At 35.9% G+C, this 23,066-nt stretch overlaps 1 protein-coding gene across 4 annotated transcripts in view; it reads right to left on the minus strand.

The window, feature by feature from the left end:
- MAN1A2 (mannosidase alpha class 1A member 2) overlaps window positions 1-23,066 on the minus strand; it is a 187,557-nt gene that overhangs the window by 19,575 nt on the left and 144,916 nt on the right. For 3 of the 4 annotated variants that reach the window (XM_026483649.4, XM_057310338.1, XM_057310337.1), the window contains exons 10-12: window positions 20,361-20,580; window positions 15,053-15,225; window positions 12,035-12,150 (exon numbers count right to left, since the gene is read on the minus strand). In XM_026483649.4, coding sequence (XP_026339434.1) covers window positions 12,035-12,150; window positions 15,053-15,225; window positions 20,361-20,580 — 509 coding nt within the window. Of the gene's footprint in view, window positions 1-5,340; window positions 5,790-12,034; window positions 12,151-15,052; window positions 15,226-20,360; window positions 20,581-23,066 lie in introns of those variants that run through there. The other variant, XM_048220279.2, reaches the window with a different exon arrangement.

Consider the following 23,066-nt stretch of genomic DNA (forward strand, 5'->3'; position numbering starts at 1 on the left):
GAAATCCTACCATTTCCAACATGGATGGACCTTGAGGGCATTATGCTAAGTGAGATAAGTCAGAAAAGAAAAGAGAAAGACTGTATGATATCCACATATGAAATCTTAAAAGGCCATACTCGTGTAGAAACAGAGAGCAGAATGGGGATTACCAGGGGCTGAGGAATGGGGCTGGGGGACTGCGGAGATGTTAGCCAAAGGGTTACAAACTTCCAGTTAGAAGATAAGTTCTGGAGATCTAATACACAGCATTGTGATTACAGTTAATGCTGTATTATATACTTAAAAGCTGCTAAGAGAGCTCTTAAACACTCTCACAACAAAAAAGAAATGGTAAGTATTTGACATGATGGAGGGGTCAGCTAACACCGCAGGTGGTAATCACATTGCAATATATAAATGTATTAAATAATCACACAGTACACCTTACACTTACACAACACTTTACGTCAATTAGATCTCAATAAAGCTGAAAAACAAACTACTACTTAAGAGCGTCAGCATACAGAGGCAAATAGCCAACTTTTTGCTTACGTAACACATAGTTATTGAGTGCCTCATACACTGTGTGCTGGGTGCTAGGGAGGTGAGAGTAGTTAAAAGGAAAATTTCCTGCAGTTATGCACTTACATTCTACTTACTGGGAGAGACGGATAAAAAACAAACACATGTATCAGGTGGTAACAGTGCTGAAAAAAATAGAGCAAGGGCAAGGGGAGAGAATAATGGAAAGTACAGATGATATACACACACAGGGCCTATTTTTATGGGCAGGCACTCAAAAAATACAGCAATTATAAGTTAAGCAGAGTAGGTCTAAGTTCCTTGACGTCAAGACTGTCCTCTATTATATTCACAGATGTATCCTCAGCACATAAAACAGCAAAGGCACATATGAGGCACTTTAGTATCTGCTGGATGAATTATTTCATATACTACACTGTATCATTTCTATATTCCGATCACCATTTACTTAGTAGATAAGGACAAAAAGCTCAGACACACGTAAAGAGGTGGAATTAAGGATCCCAGGAAATGATAGTTGAAATAAAAGGGTGAGCAAATGCTGAAACTTTTATCCCCATTAATTTCCTAAGAACTTCTGACTTTTTATCTGTCCTTAACCTATAGAAAAAAATTTAAGTGATTTATTCTCTTGTCTGAGTTTATTTGAATATTCAAAATAATTTAAGACTGACTTTTAAAAAGCCTGCTCATTCAAAGCTTACTTCACCTATCAAGTACTACCTAAATGTTTTGTTACTCCTCAGAATATTTTCTTGATTCTAATGTTTCTGATCAGCTAATTTTCTAAAATATTTTCCCTCCCTGAACTTCCAGAGCTTTCTATCTATGCGAAGTTTTGTGAAGCCAGCTCTCTAAAATGATCATAACTCAAATGCACATGCCCCTTGACCCAGCCATCTTTCTGCTAGGAATCTAGCCAATATTCATACAAGGAGCAGAGTTATATATATAAGGGTGTTCACTGAAACGTTGTTTATAACAGCAAAAAACTAGAACCAACTTCTATACCTAACAATAAAGTACTGATTAAACAAATGATGATATTCCTCATTGGATTTATGTGTCCATATGGAAACCTTTTCTAGATAAAGAGTAAGATGAAAATAGCAAGTCTCACAACAGTAGGTATACCATGCCTCTGTAGGGGAAAAAAGGCTATTAAAAGGATATACATTATAAATATATATTTTTATGTTTGGTTACAACCAGAAAACTTCTAAAAAGGATACATCAAGAACTGTTTAATAATAGTTATCTTTGGGAAGTGAGACTGGGTGTGGAATACAGAGAAACTTTTCTTTTTCATTTTTTCTGTTCCATATTAATATTTAATTCATTTTGCCATATCCACATATTATTTTTATAATTAAAAAATAAACCATTTTAAAAATAACCACATTAGTCTTGATTTTTGAGGAACTGCACAATATAAAGGAGACAGATGTTTATACAACCAATTTTAATATGACAAGAATTCGCTGTGAATTCTGTACAGTTTAACAAACATTAGTTGAGTGTATACTCTAACCCAAACATGAAATGAAAAGCTGAAGGTATTCATGTTTCCTGTAGACTATCAGGACAAGGGAAGTATCGTGAGTATACCTAAGGATGGGTTAATTCTGCCTTAGTGTTGGAGAGGACTCACAGACAGTGCTTTTGAACTAGGCCTTGAAAAAGTAATGGGATTTTGTTAGAGATTAAAAAAAAAAAAAAAAAAAAGGAATGAGTACTGCACGCAGAAGGGACAGCGAGAGTAAGGACATGTAAGTGAAAAGGCTAACAGGCAGGTATAGATCAAATGCATGGGGAAAGTGGTCTAGCAGGAGATGTGACCAAAAAGGTACATTCAGCACTTAATTACTCAGTACAGGAGCAAAGAATGTCAACACTGTGGAAGCAAGAAACATCCTTGTCATCTGTCTTCCTCACCTGGGGAAGTATACCTGCAGGACGGTTCTACAACAGAAGTAGGACTACGGAAGCCAAATTAATGTGAACTTAATATTTCAATAGGTTCTTTCCCAAAGATCCTACCACCCACATCAAATGAAACACACTCTTACCTCCTGTGTAAGTGACTAGATCCTTACATCCTTGCCAACACCGGAATACAAATTTTTAAAATCTGAAGTAAGTGGATAGTAAAACATGGCATCTGATTATTAATTTTATGTCATTTCTCTATGAGTGGGTCACACATTTATTTTTCATGTGTTTATGGTATTTTCCATCTATATTTTCAGTGAACTGCCTATACCTACTTTAACTTAGTATTTTTTCCTTAATTTCAAATTTTAGGAAAGTTTACCCACTGACTATCAAATGTTTTGCAAATATGTTTTCCCATTGTGCCATTTTTTACTTCAGTGGTTTTTTTCCCCCTTGTAGATGTTTTACATTTTCAAGTGGCTAGAATGTTTTATATTTTCTTCTATGGTTTCTGGGTTTTGTGTCATGTCATCTTCACCCTCAGAGTTGGGGAAAAAAACACTTCCAATTTTTTTCATGATTTTATTTCATCTTCTATATTTAAAGCATATTTTATATTAAGATCAGTTTTGGTATTTGCCAGGGATCCAGCCCAAATTCCAGGATTCTTTCCTAGCGAGTAGTTTTTCTAACATCATCTTATTAACTAATCGAACTTTTCCTCAAGGGTCTGGACTGCTTTTCTTCAAAGATGAAATTCCCACATATAAGTGGGCTTATTTCTGAACTCTGTTGTGTTCCGCTGTTCCATTTACTCTTGTACCACTATTCGTAGTTATTATAGCTTTATAACATGTTTTAAATGGTCTTTTATATACAGATATTGCATACTATAGGATATAAAGTGGCTTATAATTTCTCTCACTGTCTGGAAGGGCTTGTCTCCCACAGTGATTGTGTACTTTGTCAAACACAGCTAAGCTGTAACTCTAAGCTGTAACTACATTTGTCAGAGCACTTTCTCCGTATGGCTCTAAGTTAGTCATGTCCGCATGTGATCTGGAGGCTGCAGTAAACAGCCCTCACTCTGCTTTCAGGGGAGTGAAGCGCTGCTGTGTGCCGTTAATACCACTACGCACTGGCTCACCTTGGAGGGAGGGGCGGCGGCCAGACCCGCAGCACCTGCAGCTCCTGCTGGAGCTCCTCAGCAATTTTTCTGATTCCTAAGCCAGGCATGGTAGTCCCATGGCAAAAGGTGCCAGCTTCTTCTGCAAATTAGCTGCTTATCAAAGCTGGAGGCCATGAGACACAGATATGGGATCATTTGTCCTTGGGATTTCCAGTTTGTCCTTGTTCTCCTTTGCTTCACGTCTAGCTTTTTTCCCCTGGCTGCCAGCCCTACTGTTCTATAGCAACTTTCCACCTGCTACATTGTATTTTGTGCCGGGTGTAATTCTAAATGCTTCGCTATACTCATCTCCATAACAACTCTTTCAGGTGACACTATTATTAATTACCTTTTTACAGATGATAAAACTGAGGCAGAAAATTCAGGAACTTATCCAAAGTCACACAGCTACTAAGGGAAAGAGTTGGGAGATAAAACAGATAAATATGTACTGGTTGAGAATACATGGTTAGATGTTTGTTATCATATGATTAACTGGGTATATACAGAGAGGACGTATTTATTAAATCTGTGAGTGACACAAAGCTAGAATAGCTAAAACATTAAATGAAAAACTCAAGAGTTCAAAATTTCAACAAATTAGAATATGTTAAACCTAACAAAATAAAGTTTAATAAGGATAAAGATAAAATGAAATAAATTTCAGAAAAATTAATCATTCCAAATATAAGAGAGAAAATAATTATCTTAGTTCATGTCCCCTCCCTGACCCCCCCCCCCCCAAAAAAAAAGACCTACAGAAAAATTTCAAGCTATACTGACAGGGTTAGCAGAAAATAGAAAACAGTATTATCTTGCACTGATGCGAGTATAATGATCACAGTAGGGACTGGTAACCTGCCCTGGTTCAACCACATCTTAAATACAGTGTTCAGTCTAGAAAACCACTCACTCATCTCCAGAGAAGGCAAACAGACCGCTGCCATAGAAAGAATAGTACACAAACTTAAAATGTTTAGCCTGGCAAATACAAGTATTTTTAGTGAACAGTTATGTAGAAGACTGTATATTTCCAAAGGGCAAAACATGGATCATTCAGTGGAACTCACAGTGAAGCAGATTTTAACTGAAAATAAGAAAGATTTTTCTAATATAAAAAGCTCTTGAACAGTGGCATGGGTTGGCCTTCTGAGGCAGCGAGCTGCCCATCAACTGACAAGATTAAAAAAGACTTTATGACAAAATACTCTGTGTGTTGTAAAGAGACTTTTAGCATTGGGAATGTGTGTAGGAGGATTGTGGTGGATTGTGGTGGTTTTGTTGGACTGAATGACCTCTAACTTTTCTTGCAGCTCAAAAAACTTTCCTTTTGATTCTAGGCACAAAAACAGCAACTAAATCTGATGCAGGAAAATATGTTTGCAGTTTATTTAAAAGATTGTTTTTCTGATTACAAAAGTAAAAACAATGTTTTTGATGCTGAAATACACATGAAGATGTTTATCCTCACATTTTATTTACACATACATATATGTGCACATAATAGCCTACTTTAATATTCTATTGTGAAGAGTCCATGACTGCTACTGGCTCCATAAGAGCCACTGTGGCTATGCCATAATTTATTTAACTGTCCAACTATTATTGAACATGTAATAACTATTTTTATAATAGTAATAAACACCTTTGTACATAAAATTTTTTCCATAGTTTTTACTAAGATCCTTGACATATTCTTACATAGTTTTCCAGAATTTTGCTATTATATTCAAAGTTTCAATTTTAAGAGATAGGAAGGAGGGGAAAAGTACACAAGCAAGATTCACAGAAAGACAAAACACAGTTCCTGCCCCAGATATTTTGCCAGTGAAAGCAGACAAACTGTGGTGGTAAACTTGGTCTTTATGGTGTTTCTCTTTCAACAACAAACTTATTAAGAGGACTACAATTCCAAATAACCAGTGATTTCTCATAGCCATTTAATGTCTAATATATACAAGCTCAGAAAAAGATGAAAAGGTATCTTCAACATGTACACTTCTCTCAATTTATCAGACCTTCAAAGAAAGACACAACAGAACCGCGCTGAGATTCAGTGAGAGCTGAATGAGACTTAGGTTGATGGATGTAGATACTGAGGTACGGATATGTCTCTGGGAATTCTTGTAGCATACGGTGCTTTGGATCAGCTCATATTACACTAAAAACCAATGAAAAGACAATTCTTGGAGAAAACAAACCCATTATCAAAGAACATATTTCTCTTCTTGCAACCAGACAAATGTGGCACAGTGGTATTATTTACCTATTTTTGTAAAACAATCCAGACTCCAAACAAAAGGCTTCAAATTAAGCAATTTCCCCTTAGCTGAAAGCTATTCACAGCTTTTTCCCTTTTTACATAATTCCTCCCCTCACCTAAAAAGCAGACTGCCTTGTATTTCTTAACAATAATATACCAAAATCTTCAATTGTCTACATTTCCTTTTAAAATATTCAGATAGAAACATTTTTATTAATTTAATCTTGAGAAAATCCCTCCGGAGCCTTCTGTCACATTCAGTCTAGACTGCTAACCCTCTTCATCTTCCTTTCACTGGTTCCCTACATCCCACGTCTTCTGTTTTGGTTTATACTCAGTTTTGATAGCATATACCCTCCAAGGCATCAACTTAGAAAGTAGACTTTTGAGACCTTGCATGACTAAAGCTTGAAATTCTAAGTTGAAATTAATTTTCTCTCATAATTTTGAATGAACCGCTCCACTGCTTCTAGCTTTCACTGTTGTTCTTGAGAAGTCTGAAGCCATCCTGATGTCAGATCATTTTTCCAAGACTTTTATTCCCCCTCTCTTTGGAGGCTGTTAGATCTTTCCTTTACCCCAAGGGGTCTGACGGCATTGTGCCTTGGTGTGGGTCTGTTTTCATACACTGTGCTGGAATCTTGGTGGCTGCTTTCAATCTGGAAACTCATGTCCTTCACTTCTGGGATATTTTCTTGAATTACCTTGCTGTATTCATATTTTGTTTTTTAAATAAATTTTAAAACACTAAGTATACATACATAAACATCTAGTTTGATAAATATTTAAGTCAATATGCCCATTAATATTTAAAAGTGAGGCCCCCAATAGCTGAATAGAAACTGTGGGCATGTTGGCATTTACTGGTGGTGCACCAGTGGGGGCGGGGGAGGTTGTGGCCATTTTGCTGAGGGAACCTCATGTAGCAGTATCTCTAGTTTTTCTTCTTGTAGGCTAATCCATTTCCTAGACAGGAACCCTCCAATCTTCGTCTACTTTCAACTGTGCCTGGCATCCCTAGTCCACAGCCTCCATGATTTGACCTCTTCAGACAAGAAATCTCTAGTTTCATTCACGGTAGCAAGGAGGCAGGGGTGAACTTGGGGTCTAGCTACTCCTTATACAAACTTATTTAAAAATTCTACAGTTTTCAATCCTACCATGCACCCTACAGCCTTGGGTCTTTCCAAGGTTCTGAAGCACTCACCAGGTAGTTTTCAATTAACTTCTCCCCATGCAGGTACTTTAGCTTTCTGTTTTCCATCTTCTAAAAATTTGCTGACATCTCTTGTCTACTGTTGATTTCTTTCTCATTTCTTTAGTGCTTGTTCTTTACACCTTCTCAGCCCTCTATAATCACTTCAATGGCTTTCAAGAGAGTGGAGATAAATGCAGGTGTTCACTCTGCCAGGCTAACCTGGAACACCTCCTTTGTTACACGTAGGCATCTTCAAAGGATCAGATACATACTTTCTTTTCTCCTCATCCTTAAAAATCTTCCTGAACTTGTATTTTGAGCTCCAGATCTATATTTTCAAATGCCTCCTGGGAACATATGTCAAAAGTAACTCATTATCTTTTCTGAAAATCTATTTCTTCTTGCAACTTGGTGTCATAATCCTTACAGTTACCCACACTGAAAACTTTAATATTATCTCTTACTCTTCGTTCTTTCCGAATCTCTCTATATCTAAAGAGTGCTTGTGTCTCTTCCTCACTATTTCACTGTCTGCCTTATAGCTACTCCCCAAATACAAATTCATCCTACTCTACCCATCTTCAAGTCTGGTTTAAATGCCACCACTTCCATGAAGTCTTCCTTTATGCTTTCTAGGTTAAGTAAACTCCTCCTCCTCCAGAAGACTTGCTCACTTTATTAACATTTCTCTCTTTTTTTTTTTTTAAAGATTTTATTTATTTATTTGACAGAGATAGAGACAGCCAGCGAGAGAGGGAACACAAGCAGGGGGAGTGGGAGAGGAAGAAGCAGGCTCATAGCGGAGGAGCCTGATGTGGGGCTCGATCCCAGAACGCCGGGATCACGCCCTGAGCCGAAGGCAGACGCTTAACCGCTGTGCCACCCAGGCGCCCCTATTAACATTTCTCTTATGCACTTACTATATTTAACATTTTCTACAAATCTGCATGTGTTTTATTTCCTCTATTAGAATGTAAGGGTTTTAAGGAAAGAGGCTTTGAAGAAATCTATCTCTGACCTTACTCATTACCAAGTTTTTATTGTGCCATCAGTATATATGCTATAGGAATAAACAAATTGGCAACTACTCAGGGAAACAAAGAAACAGAGGACACACATCTTACCTTCTGGAGAAAAATGTCTAGCTATAGATATAGTCCATCTATAGTACAACATCCCAACAATACGGCCCTCAACCAGGTCAAGAACACAGGCTTCTACATTTAATGTTGCCACTGCCAAGCTAATCAGCTGCCATCTCTGGTAGCTAAAACTAGTGGATTATTGCCCTTTCATGAATTAATAATAAGTCTGAACCACTTGATAGAATATAAAATCTTCAGTTAATGGTTACTCAGCTTCTGACAAAAGCCTGTTTAAATTCATTAAAATCTATGAAATCATACTAATCTTCATTCCTCTATAGAGTTCTAAGCTCTCTTAATAGTAAGAAAAATACAAACCTACATTAGTCTTCACAGAAATGTTTTGAATCAAATGCATTCTATATTATGCCATCAGTTTTTATAAAGAATAAATCACATTAAGAGTCTGACATCTTCTGTAACATCACTGTTAGAAGACATTTGCCATTATGTACTAGATTAAATCATGTAAAATTGCCAGTATTCAACTCTTCTTGACTTATAAAAAGGGCATTATTATGTGCTTCATCTAATAGTTCAGTCTTTAATAATGAGCTATCAAATTAAGTCATCTTATAATTTAGCGGTAAGAAAAAATTGTGTCTCATTTGTTAAGGTAATATGTTCTCCCAACTCACAAAGATGAGAATGATACTGAACAAAACACTTCCCTTTCTTAAAATACATTTATTTATTTATTTATTTATTTATTTTTAAGATTTTTATTTATTTGACAGAGAAAGACACAGCGAGAGAGGGAACACAAGCAGAGGGAGAAGGAGAAGCAGGATTCCCACTGAGCAGGGAGCCCGATGCGGGGCTCGATCCCAGGACCCTGGAATCAGGACCTGAGCCAAAGGCAGACGCTTAACAACTGAGCCACTCAGGCGCCCCTGAACAAAACACTTCCTTGAATGCAATACTCAACTGTGATCATCTCCTCAGCTGAGATTTTGTTATAATTACCTGTATGATTGTTCTTGTTTGATTTTTTCTCTTTTATTGATCCAAATGTATATGTGTTTTTCTGAAACTTGAGTATTGTAGTTATATACATATATAGTAATATATATATATATATATATATATATATATATATAGTATTGTAATTACATATATAGTTATTCTAGTCATAGAATTTATATATATATAAACTGGTTACCTAGAGTGCTGTGTTCAAAAGGATCCTTCCTGAACTTGGCAGTGAAAGTACCAAGGTCAACTGGTGATCTGGATTCCTTAAATGTACTGGAAAGACAGAATGGCACATATTTGCAGCCCTACCCCACGTACTAAAGTAAAGTACTCAAGGTCTACATGATAAGGAATTTGTGAATTATGAAAGCCAATCTGTAAGAAGTGAGATCTGAACTGAATTTAGAAATAAGAGAGGGGAATTGATAGAAATGGTAAAGGCATTCCTGCCAGAGCCAATGAAATATGAAATAGACAATGAAATGCAAAGGAATATATATATATATATATATGTGTGTGTGTGTGTGTGTATGTGTATATATGTATATATAATATAAAATATATATATGTCATATAAATCAATCAATCAATCAATCAGCTTGATTTGAGGATAGAATCCATAGTAAAAGAAATGAGAAATGAACCCAGAGATGAACTTTTTGGGCTGTAGCTTTTTGAGCAGGAGGGGAGTGACGTGAAGAAAATGGTATACAAATGTTGAAAATCAAGTAATTTCTTTTTAAGACTAGAAGAAGTCTCAAGATTAGCATTTTACCACTACTACAGTAAGAGTTCATTGAGCAAGATGCTAATAACACTGGGTGAAAGACTGCTGGAAAAAGGGAGTTATCACTCCACAGATCACTTATCACTTACAAAAACAAAAAAGATTCTTTACATGACCTTGTAAGCAAATCTAACCTTATGATCAAACTTAGAGTCACCAGTAATGGGCTAACCTGTTACCATGTGCCTCTTTAGAGGATGCAATGAGGACACACAATCTATACAATATCCATGCCCAAAATGTTTAACCTAAATTCGATCACAAAAAAACATATCACAAATACCTAAACCCTCTGAGCGACACTCTCAAGAGCAACTAGCCTGAATACCTATGTCAGGTCATAAAAGACAGAAGCAAACAGGAGCATTCTGTTCTAGGTTAAAGAAAACTAGAGAGATATGACAACCAAATGCAATAAATGATCTTTTACTGGATCCGAGACTGGAGTTAAAAATAAATAGCTGTAAGTACATTATCAGAACAACTGAGACATCTGAAAGTGGGCTATATATTAAACAACAGTATTGTAAGAATGTTAAGTTTCACAACTGTGGTAACTGCACTGTGATCATGTAGGATTATTCCCCTTCCTTCCGACCTCTTGGGTTAAGTATCAGAATGCTGGTAACTCTCAAATTAGAGTGCAAATAGATGAATTTTTAAAAATAAGTAAAACCGTGTGTCTGTGTACATGTACACAGACATACATACACAGGGGTAGAGGAGAGTGGCAAAAGTTAGCGACAGGTATCTAGGTGAAGGATTCACAAACATTCATTGCGCTATCCTTATAATTTTCCTGGTCTAAAAAAAAGCAAGAGATCTTACATAATTTGGGTCAAATTCCACAGTTTATGGATATGAAAACTGAAGGCAAAGAAATTTTATTTTGACATGCTCATCCGGCTAGGGTGTAGCAAGCATGTACCTCAAGCTGCTGTGGTTTTACCTTTTCACCCAGCGCTCGCTCTGCCTCACACAGTCTCAGCCTAACCACACAGGGCAAATCCAACAAGGGATAAGAGGTGACCAGGGGCCAGAGGCTGACTACCAAGCAGATGTTCTAAACCATCAGCAGCAATAAGGGCCTAGGTAGGATCAGTCACAGATATGGAAAGGAGGGGGCAAAATAAAGAACCAGGGTTAACAGGAATCATAAAGACTTAGTGATATATCAGAGAAAAAAGAAATAACTTTATAATGTAGAAGCTGAAAAGATGGGAAAAGAAGAGTACTAGGTATAACATAAAAGAAAAACTGGAATAAGATGGCCATTTAGGATAAGAAACTTAGTTTGAGATATGTACATTTCAATTTTAATGTCCCAAAATGTAAGCTACAAGTATACTAGAATGTAAGCTACAAGTACACTAGAAACTTAGTTTGAGATATGTACATTTCAATTTTAATGTCCCAAAATGTAAGCTACAAGTATACTACAAGTATACTAGAATGTAGACTGCGGGTAGACTCCACCTTCTTCCAGGTCAGTTTACAGAGCTCTGCTTGTAGTTCTAAGTATAAGCTCGAATAATAGCTGTGTTTTCTCCCCACTCTTCCTTTATGTGTATCTTTATAGGAAAGCTCACAGGGAGGATGGATGACGATGATCGTATACCATCTAGTACCTTCAACATTCCATCATTATTCTGACTGATTTCACTAGCCAGAGCAGGGAGTTCAGGTGTGGTGCCAGTCCTGGGAGTTTGTCAAAAATGCAAATTCTTACTAGGTTTCACCCTAGACCTATCGAATCAGAAACTCTGCGGGTATGGCCCAGTGATCTTTCCAGGGGATTCTGATGTGCACCACAGAGCCAAGGACAAAATGAAGGTACTAAGCTCTTACTTGACAAAATATCTACCTCATAGTTAAAGTCATTCTTCTTGAGATGCAGCTAAAAATTTAAGACCCAATTACATAAAAAGATATTAGTAATAAAATCTGGTGTAACATACCACATAGTCATAATTCACCATGTAGTGATCATACAGCAAAACCAGCCTACAACAGGACATTTATAAAGGCATCTACTCACTTTAACGTCTCAGCAAGAAAGAAGCTCTGCTGTACATCATCATGTGTAGGAGTAGAAGAGTACACGTCCTTCACCCCAGAAAATCCACCACTGACTCGGCAAGACTTTTCAATAGCCTGTGAAAGAGATCAGACCAGAGAATCGATTCCACAGAATCTCAAGTTTTGAAGGACAAATTCAGAAACCACAGTCCAAAGTTCACAAAGATCTGTATGAGAATTTGATAGGTTAAGAATAAAATTTATTATCAAATGGAAGTATTCTCACACTGGAAAAATTAACTGAGGTACTCCGTTTCCTGTGCAACGGTTCCCTCTCCAAACCCTTTCATCTTTTAAAAACATCTTACATTTTTCTCACTTAGGAAAGTCAATTCACACTGAATCAGAGACCTGTCTGGCACAATAAAGCCTCATTAATTTTGACAAATCAGGGGAGTTCAGTTTGGATTTTAAATTTTACTTTCCATTTTAAAGGCAATTTTTTCACTTCTAAAGATAAACAAAACACGCTTAAAATAACAGTATTACCTCCATAGTGATAGCAATGAGGTAATATTTACTGCAAACATACTGTATGAGAGACATCATACTATGATCCTACAAGTTAGGCATTACAGGGGGTATCAACTGGCAGGAAGTACCCACCCACATACCTACTACAATAATTATAATATTAAGAGCTAACCATTACGAAGTTCTTGCTACATGCTGAAGGCTCTTCTAAGGGCTTCACATGTATTAAGATTTAAATATCCAACAACTCATGAGGTTGTCTTAATAGGCTCTACTTCAGAGAGGAAAACTAAGGCAAAGAGTAATAATTTGCTCCACATTATTATTAACTACTGTGCTCTACCGCCCAACTGGGAGCTAAAATTCTTAATTTACATCTCTTCTTACATCTTTGAACATGTCTAAATAAAACACACTAAGTCAAATGGAACCCATTCAAAACCCTGTTTTTAATTCATAGCAAGCAAATATCCTGCTTATGCAGGCATATGGCTCCCAAATTACGCCATTCACGAGAAGTTGAATCACATGCGGTTCTTTCCTTCCTCTACCTAGCCCTGAGATATGTCAAATGAAGGTACAGTTAATTAATCATTACTGCCATGGCTTCTTGTTCCTAATCTTACTACTTTTCTTACTCTTCTGTTCTTCCTCCTTTCTAATGAAAAGCTAATTAACACTGAAAGTTTTTATTTAATCAAGCTGTTCATTTTTATATAGTTCCATTTTTATTATAGCTGGGTTTTAAAAGTCTTCTTAACAAAGAGTTTGGTACCTTATCTAAATATTTTTTTAAAAGATTTATTTGAGAGAGAGAGAGGAGAGAGCATGTGTGCATGTGTGGGGGGGAGGCGCAGAGAAAGAGGGAGAGAATTCTTGAGCAGACTCCCTGCTGAGTGCAGAGCCCGACACAGGGCTCAATCCCAGGACCGTGAGATCATGACCTGAGCTGAAATCAAGAGTCAGCCGTTCAACCGACTGAGTCACCCAGGCACCCCTCTCTATCTAAAGATCTTAAACATATTTTGAATTCAAGAGTTTTTAAATGCCATGTTCTGTGCAATGATCATGTATCTACCACCAGAAAACTATCAGAGCAGTTTAAGGATATTGAGAAAGTAGCAGGGAGGCATGACTAATTTAGAGTCATTTCTTGAAGGCAAGTTTTCATATAAATATACTCAAGTTGGAAGTTTGAAGATGTGAATGGAATAGCTAAAGCTACAGAAAACATACAAGATACTATTCTTTTGTCTCAGCCTGACTTCCCTTTACCTTCTTCACACCGAAAAGGGAGGCCAGTGATAGACAAGAAAGTAACCTCCACTTAAGATGTGAAGTCTCCTCTTTTGTCTCCAACCCTGCCTTTCCTTACCATGGCATACGTCTGAAACTTGAATTTAAAGCATAATTATTTCAGTTCATGTTCTTTATACTCTGGTTGCCACTGTGAAACCTTCTTTTTACATCAATTGGTCTACATTCCACCCTAAAACTTATCTTGCCCATTCTTACCCAAGCAATTTACTAACAATATTTATCTCATCTAGAATGTCATCATTCTATTGAGGCTGCAAGCTTAAGTTAAACAATTGGAATATGAATATCCATCATAGCTACTGCTATTTAGCATAATTAGTATATCTCAAAGAATAAAACACTCCCTCACTCCTGGGAATGTGCTATACTTTCATGACAAGACTAATATTTTTTCTTCCTCCCCAGGTATACAGATAGACATGGGGTTCTCTGAAAGGCTAGTATTTTAGGAATAAACCACTTGCCTTCTTTACTTACTAACCATTATGTGTCATATATAGATAAATAAACAGTCTTTCAATCTAGAAAAATTTTAACAATTCACGGATTCTTCTTATGATGGTCCACCAAGAAATTACTTGGAACACAAGCTGAAGTGAATAGTGGGTAATCTATTCAGGCTGTGAGTCTGGGCAGTTTTACGATTTTTTTTTTCTAGAGGTTAAGCCTTAATTGGCAAACAGAAAAAACCCATAATGCCTTTTAAATGACTTTTTATTATTCAAGAATAATAATGAGTGAACACCACTAGGAAAATAGTTTTAATCAAGAACTAGGATTCTAAGGTTTATTTCTACTGCTTAAGTAACTTAAATTAAGGGGGACTTGGGTGGCTCAGTTGGTTGAGAGTCTGAATTCAGCTCAGGTCATGATCTCAGGATCCTGGGATCCAGCCCCACAACAGAGACAGGCTCCGTGCTCAGTGGGGAGTCTGCTTAAGATTCTCCCTCTCCCTCTGCCCCCCCCCCCCCGCTCCTGCTCTCCCTCTCTCTCTCAAATAAATAAAATCTTAAAAAAAAAAAAAAACTTGAAATTTAAGTTGAGTAACAGAGTTTTTCCATCAGATAAATGAAAGTAGCACTACAATTACTGAACATGAAGTAACATGGATGAGGACACATAGCACTACGGGAAGGCTTGATTTAACGCTCTTGCACACAAAATGAAATATTGGCTTATTTACCAGTGCTGCTTCCCAGCCCCACTGCCTATATCTTGGATCGTGAGTGAATCGCCATAGGTACCAATAGGTTTCAATTACTTCTGGACGGAGGATGTAATACTTTTCAGCCTGCCGGACTGCCACAGCCTCTACTGCACCATCAAACTTGAATGATTCAGGACCCAGCTTTAATGCTGTAACATGACAAAAGAAACAAATGAGCACAATAAACCATTTGTGTTTGTTCGCCAGAGCTTTTTTTTCCCCTGAAAGAATGGTGTATAATGTAAAGTTATGTTCATTTTGTTTTATTTTTATTGTTGCTGTTTTGCAAAATCAGTGACTTTAAAAGATCCACATTTGGTTTTCTTATACTAGCCTTATAAATATTCCTATTATCTAGACATGAAATATTTCTCATACATAATGTACATCAACATACTGCTAAATCCAACTGTACTGACAAGAGTCTAGTAATCCTCTGGCAACAAATGCAAAGCTAGACATAAGCACATTACGTATTCTGTTCTGTTTCAAAATAAAATGAGACAGATAATTGTACTGTGCAGAATTATTTTTTTTAAAGTTAAAACAACTTTAAAGTCCTTTTAATATAACATATGTAAGAAAACATTTTAGAGCTCAGACCTTGAATTAGATTTAGGTGTAGATTATATACTTTTCTTTTCAAGCAACCTATGGTATATAAAAAGCAATATATTTTCAAACTTAAACCAGTTTTAAAGATAAACTCTTTTCTCCTATAGCCTCTGTATATATAGCAAAGAAGAGATTTAAACTGTCAATCACCCAGAATTTCATCAGTATTGCCCATTTATCAGTCTGAATAAAATAGGGCCATTACACATATATTTCAACACTACATACTATATTTTGAATGATATGATTTCCATTCAGGCTAGAATACAGCACTGCATGAAAGTCTTTTTAATAACCTCTTTCTAATCACACCAAGCACCCTAACTCTGGTCAACGTAAAGTCATCTTCCACTGGGATGTTGGACTCACACACAATTACCACTCTCAGCTGCCATTTTTCTTTCCTTTTATGGGTATTCTCAAGGTCTCTCACCTCTTTCCAAAAATGCTAGACATTTTTATATTTTCTCAGAAAAGAAAAGGTAAAACAAGAACTGTAATGTTGGCAGACCATAAACAAAATCATGCCATAGCTGCTGGCACGACATGTGTTGCTATGGCCAAATTTCAGCACTACAATGGAGACACTGTAAGCTCTAAGTAATCCCATACAAATGTGAAAATCAGGTCTTTCTCACCAACCATCACCCCCCCAAGAAAAAACACAAAACCAAAAACATTGTACCAATGGTAGATAGTTCTACTGAAAGCAAAACATATGATCCAGAAGAGTTTACTGATACGTCTTAGAGAACTAAAGCAGAACTCAAGCAGGAGATTTTCAACCTGAGGGTCATGAACTCTGTGATAGGCTCTGGAAGAAGACAGTGTTCTGCCAAGAAGCCTCTGAAATTGTATGCGTAACTTTGTGTGCATACAAAGCTTTGACCAACTCCTCAATGGGATTTGAGGTTAGGATTAACCAACAACTCATCAATAATTTTTGTTAGAGAACTTCTATCCAGTTTATTGACAAGGTCAGCATATGATCAAATATGATTTGGCATTTAATAAATGATTTAAAATGATGACAAAAGTCAAACATCATAAGCACTGAGATGATGGCAATCCAATAAAAAAATAGAGGAAGTCATTTTATCTGAATTTCTTATGTTTCTCCTTTCTCAAAGAATGAGTGCTAAGAGGTGATCATATGGAGTTTTCAAAATGTTAATCTTAAGGCTGACTTTAAATTAGATAATAACTTCTGTAATGTTAATATCACCTGAACTAGAAGTAAAAAAAAAAAAAAAACTTGATTAAAACTATTTTAAATCATTCACAGAACTAATATTTTAAACTTCTCACTAAAAATTGTATCTCTCTTATTGGCCATTCATAACTTCACAAATAAAACACAACGGAAAGAGAACGTATCTGCTCTGTTAGGAGTTGGTAAATAAAAATGTAGAAGCCTAAATTATATACTACATCCATAAGGCTGGTCAAATCACTGGTTTCGTGTTTCTGAGGGCATCATTTCTTAGGTGTTCCTTTGTTTAAGAATTGTAAAAAATGATTTCCTAACAATCTATCCTGAACTTAATTTCTATTTTCTATCTTAAATTTCCCATTTACATTGGATACTTCATTTCTAAAAGGAAACTAATCCAGCAAGTAAAAATTGAGTTGAAACCATGAATAGTTTAGTGCCTGGGTAAAAAGAACTCTAAGAGGATGCAAAAATCGTATAATGTAAGTAAAATTAAGAGACATGCCAATAAAAAAAAAAAATCGAAGTAAAATACCAAATGTGACAAAGGTCAAAGTAAGACAGTGAAAGATACATTTAAAAAAGGCACTGATTAGTTTGCAGGTCGAGTCCTTCAGATAGGTAGAATCTGTAGAGATGGGAAAAACAAGCATCTCAGGTCAACAAAAGAAATTCAACAAAAGAAAACAAAGCATGAGGAATATTCTGGGACAGGCGATTTGACAATAGTTTTAGTAGGCTAACAGTAAGGGAAGAACTTAAACTATTTCCCTCCTATTAACTTCCTCTTAAGGAAAAAGAGTTATGTCCAAAACTCCATGTCCAATGGATCTTTTGTCCCTTGAGTATGTTACATGTATCTAAACATCAAAATTTCCCCCAAATGTAATAGCACATAGTCTAGAGAAGACCTTAGCCAACTTCTATAAGAAGTAAATTAAATAACAGTCTTATTTTATTCATGTTCAGTTTTTTTGTTCGTTTGTTTTTTTAAATCTAGAAACCCAGAAAAAAAAAAAAAAAAGAACAGCACTATATTTTGCAAGTCTAAGATCTTGTTTGGCACCAATTCCACATTATATCTCAGAATAAAATAAAAGAATGTATCAACCTAGCTTCCCAATGTAGATACAATAATGTCTGAAATGACACTAAGTTACTACTTAGTTTCATGAAGATTCAGCAATGGTTCTTACAAACCTAGGTAAATTATTTAGCAGCAGACCATGATCGTCAATATGGTGAAATATAGAAGATTACCAAATTCTGAATTAATGTTTATTCAATTCTGATAGCAAATGAAAATGAAATTCCAAAGTCCTTATTGTATGAATTTAGCTGGAAAAACTGCTAAAAAGTGAATGGGTATTTTTAAACAATCTGGCCAAAAAATTATAGCACAGCTATACCAAAACACAGGAGATGGAATAACCAAGTGGGAAGGAAGCAACAGTAAGATTGTACCTTTTAATGAAAGGATCTAAGCTGAGATTAAAGATATGTAAAAACAGTGAAAGACTTGAAAATACAGGACACAAATCAAACAGTAATCTTTTAGGGCACACCACGGCAAAGAGGGGCACAGGCTCACTGACTTGCCATGTGCGAGTGACCATTAGAACCAGCATGACTGCCGTAACCACAGACTGGATTGCTTAAAATTTCACTTATACTCACAACAACATACTGAGGAAGACAGGGTAGGTATTATTGTTCCAATTTTTTGCAGATGGAGCACCCAAGATTTAGGCGGGTTACACGATTTGGCTAAGGTTCAGGGATAATAGACAGTGGAACATGGGATTTTTGAATCCTGGGCACATTTCCTTTCTCCAGCATCACAGTACTTCATATCAGCATCAGCAATGTCTCTATGAAATGCGACAGGGAATCCTCTCATAACTCCGGTATTCTATGAATTTCTCAAAGGAAGGGATACGTCTTATTCATACTTTCATCTGTAAGCATCCAGCGTAAGGCTTGGCACATCATAGGTGTTCATGTTTAATGGAGAGAATAATTAATGATAATAACAATAGTATATCATATTTTTAATATGTCTGCTGTATGAAATCCTACTATTTTACATCTATTATTTCATTTGTGGTCAAAATCTGCATAACAAGTCTTATTATCATGGGTCCTAGTACACACTGAATATCCATTCTGGTCCTCAATGTTTTACTAATTTTAGGTGTATTTTTAAATATATTTGATATTCTATATAGTCAACATAATTTAGCTTCTATTAAAATTAGATCACCAACTTTCTATGTACTACATACCAACACTAAACCACTCTAAAATAACATCTGCTTCAATGTCCTTTTGACTTAGTTGTATTTTGTCAAGAAATGGAATCCCTGACTTAGTTACTGAGGGAACTTGAAAGGTCAATTTCACCAAAAGTTCAATTCCTTATTATATAAAAATAACCTGACAGATTTATGAACTAAGATGAACTAGGATAAATTTTAAGCCAGTCATATCTGTGTCATGGTACCTGATGGCAAAATAATCCTAAAATGGAAATTCAGTTATTTCATAAAAGCAACAATTCAACTTCTGAAATCGCAAACAGAAATTACTAGTTTTTAGTCTTTCTGGGAACACATTTTCCATTATTTCATAAAGAAACACTTTTTTAAAACCAGAAAAAAATCTTGGTAGGTCTACTTCAGTATTTTTCAATCTTTTTTCAGGCTTCTTAAAAAACCTAATTACTTTCTCTCCCCATGAAATTTTAATAAATATACACTGATTATCTATGACTGTATATATATATATATATCTATTCTTTATATATTAGGGGAAAAAAGGTCTTTTTTCACCCCCAAGAACAATCTTTTTCACCATTGAGAACCATCTTATTTTCCAGGTAAGGACACTGAAGCCCAGAAATATTACATATTTGCCTAAAGCAACATCAGAAGATCTTATTAGTCTTAGGCACCATCAACTCAAAAATTATTGGTGAACTGACTACGAAACCACTAATAGACCTAGATACCAATTATATATTCAATATAACTACTATTATTTTTTGGTCATTCTTATTTTCACAAGAGGATATTCAAGGCAAGTAACCTCAATCAGCCAATTTTGTGTTATTTTAAGTAACTAGTTTTACAGAAGCTGAAATGAATGGCTAAAATGGATTCTTATTACATTAAAACAGTCATCCCATATATCCTCAAATGCCTTGCCTCTCATCATTAAAACAATTTCTTCAAAATCTTTATTAATAAAATCAGTACAATTCAGACTAATTTTTAAAAATGATTCAGGAACACGTTTCCAGAATTAAAATTCAAGTTCTTAAGAAAATTATTTACTGTATTAGAGTAACCTATTTCAAAGTGAAAAATGCCTATATAGTTTTCTTCTAATTCCTGGATATATTTTTAACTTAGAGATTATGTTAGTCTAAGCAGTTAGTGTTATTAATACTCTTACCAGTTCTGTCGTATGACTCATGACATGTACGTGCAATTTCTGCCCCTAGCTCTAAATAATGACCAGCTTTATCCATTCTGGAACCATCTGCTCCCAGGGCAAACATTCCCCCAGCAAAACAGGCCAAATGCCCCATCTTCTTTTCCAAGTGCCCGTTTTTCCATTCTCCAATAAAGGTGAGACCTCCTCGGGACTTCTTAATAAGATGTTTCTCTATAGCCTATAAGAAAGAGTAGATATTCAAAATTTTGGAAGCAAAGTGTTGGTGTTCAAACTTACTACATCCTTCTAGCTACCATAAAACCTTGGTAATGGGATATTCTACGAATCAGTAACTTTCCCAAACTGGAAGAGTTAATTTATAGTAAGTAAGTTTTGGAGAGCAAACAAGTCGCACAGAATCTTTAACAAATACACCATCACTACTACGACAAAGACAAGGTGGGAGAGGGTAGACTGACCTACATAACACTACCTGTATTACAGGTTTTTTCCTTCTAGAGCTAAATGGAATTCATAAGAATCAGTCAACTGAAATCATGATGACAAGTTATAACCCATAAGGCTCTACCAATTTATTTTCTATTTCATACAACAAAACTGAAGAGGAAGAATATCTAGGTTAATCAGAAAAATATGATTTTCATAATTAAAATGGTTTCTCCTTTTCCATGTAACTATACTTCTTGTCAAAGTACTTTAAAAAGGCACTATTAGGTGAGACATCTTATGTTATAAAGCTTACAAAACTAGTTAGAAGTTCAAACTTAACTGCCCAGCCCCTTACTTTGCAAACTTAGGCACCTGTTTGGGTGCTGTGCCATGGCTATGAGAGGCCATGTGATAAACATAGCCCATCTTCCTGGAATGCCAGTTTTACTCAAAAGATGTAGGCATGGCAAGAGAAATATTTTATGTTAAACTTGAATGTAACACAAAGTAGAGTTCAACAAGTACATTTAACTTTAAAAATGAGATTTTTAAGAGCTTTGTTCCTGTGGACTATGTTCTCAGACTTTGCTAAGAGGGGCTATAAATTAATTCTCTGCCTTTAGAGATAATTCTATGGAAAAGTATAAGAAACTGCATTAATTCAGTTCTCTTTGGTGAAAAGGTGAAAATGATTATATATGATTAGAGACAATACTTTTCTGACAATAAAGAGGAATAAGAATTAACCCATATTTTTGTGTGGTGTTCTCTGACAAGTTTGGTAACAATCAGCTTTGGAAAAATTTATTGTGTATTCCTTGTAATGATAACGGCTGTTTTACAGAATTATAAGGACTATGCCTCATTCATCATCTTATATTCCAGAAGGCCTATAAGTGTAGCATGTAGTCAATAAATGTTTAAGAAGTCATTTTGTAAGTAAATGGTAGATACTCGTATTTAGGCTGACAGGGGAACAAGGAATGGGTGATAAGCAAAATAAGGGACTACCACTGATTTATAAGTTTTGATTATTGTAGTATGCTGAAGCACAAATAAGAAGATTAGTTTTTCAAATGCAAGGACAAAGTTTTTCATCTTTGTGGGCCTCATGGAATCTGGCATGTTTTCCACACGTGAGGCACTCCATAGATGCCTACTCAAGAAACATTTATTGAATGCCTACAATGGACTAAACTCCATATGCCAAATACCAGTTTAACACCTGTACATTCTGTAAACGACTGTAGGGAATTAGTTTCCCCAAAAGTAAGGCTATAAAAAGGATAATAAGATCCTTGCTTTAATTTAAAAACACAACAATAACTATAACTCTGAATACTGATCAACTACGGTCAGAATGGTGGTATTATATACAAAATTATACAAAATCAACAAAGCCTAAATGTGTTTCTTTGAAAATCCCAAACAACTTTGATGGAGAAAAATGGAGAGAAAATAAAACTTAAGAATATCAAGAATAGGAAAGGAATGTGGGAGCATGGGCAAAATGGGTGAAGGGGAGTTGGATACAGGCTTCTAGTCATGGAATGAGTAAGTACAGGGATAAAAGGACTATGGTCCTTTTAGTCAATGGTACTGTAATAGCGTTATATGGTGACAGATGGTGGCTACACCTGTAGTGAGCACAGTATTAAAGACTTGTCGAATCACTATGCTGTACACCTGAAATGAATGCAACATTATGTGTCAACTATACTTCAATAGAAATCATAAAATTAAAATATATATACATAATTTCAAAAACTGATTTTTTAATAAGATTTTATTTATTTATTTGAGAAAAAGAGGTAGGGGGACGGGCAGAGGGAGAGAGAGAATCTTAAGCAGGCTCCACGCCCAGTGCTGAGCCCAACAGGGGGCTCGATCTCACGTCCCTGAGATCATGACCTGCACAAAAATCAAGAGTGAGACGCTTCACTGACTGAGCCACCCAGGCGCCTCAACACAACTTTAAAAACAGATTAAAATCACTAATGGGCTATGGGTCTGTACTGGATCACAAAGCAAATAACTCAATAAGTGGGTAACACACTTCTTTTTCACAGTTCTTACTTGGAAATATCACATATAAGTGCTTCCAAGATTGAAGCCTGTTCCAGTTTTAAACACAACACTGTGGTAAGAGGTTATATAAATAGGAAGCGATACAGTAAAGGGGTTAAAAGCACAGCACCTGGAGCCAGACTGTTCAGTTCCAGGCTCCATCACTTACTGGCTATTGCCAACTTGAGCAAGTTACTTAACCTCTTT

This window comes from Ursus arctos, unplaced genomic scaffold, assembly GCF_023065955.2.
Source record: "Ursus arctos isolate Adak ecotype North America unplaced genomic scaffold, UrsArc2.0 scaffold_12, whole genome shotgun sequence".
NCBI classification, from domain to species: Eukaryota; Metazoa; Chordata; class Mammalia; order Carnivora; family Ursidae; genus Ursus; species Ursus arctos.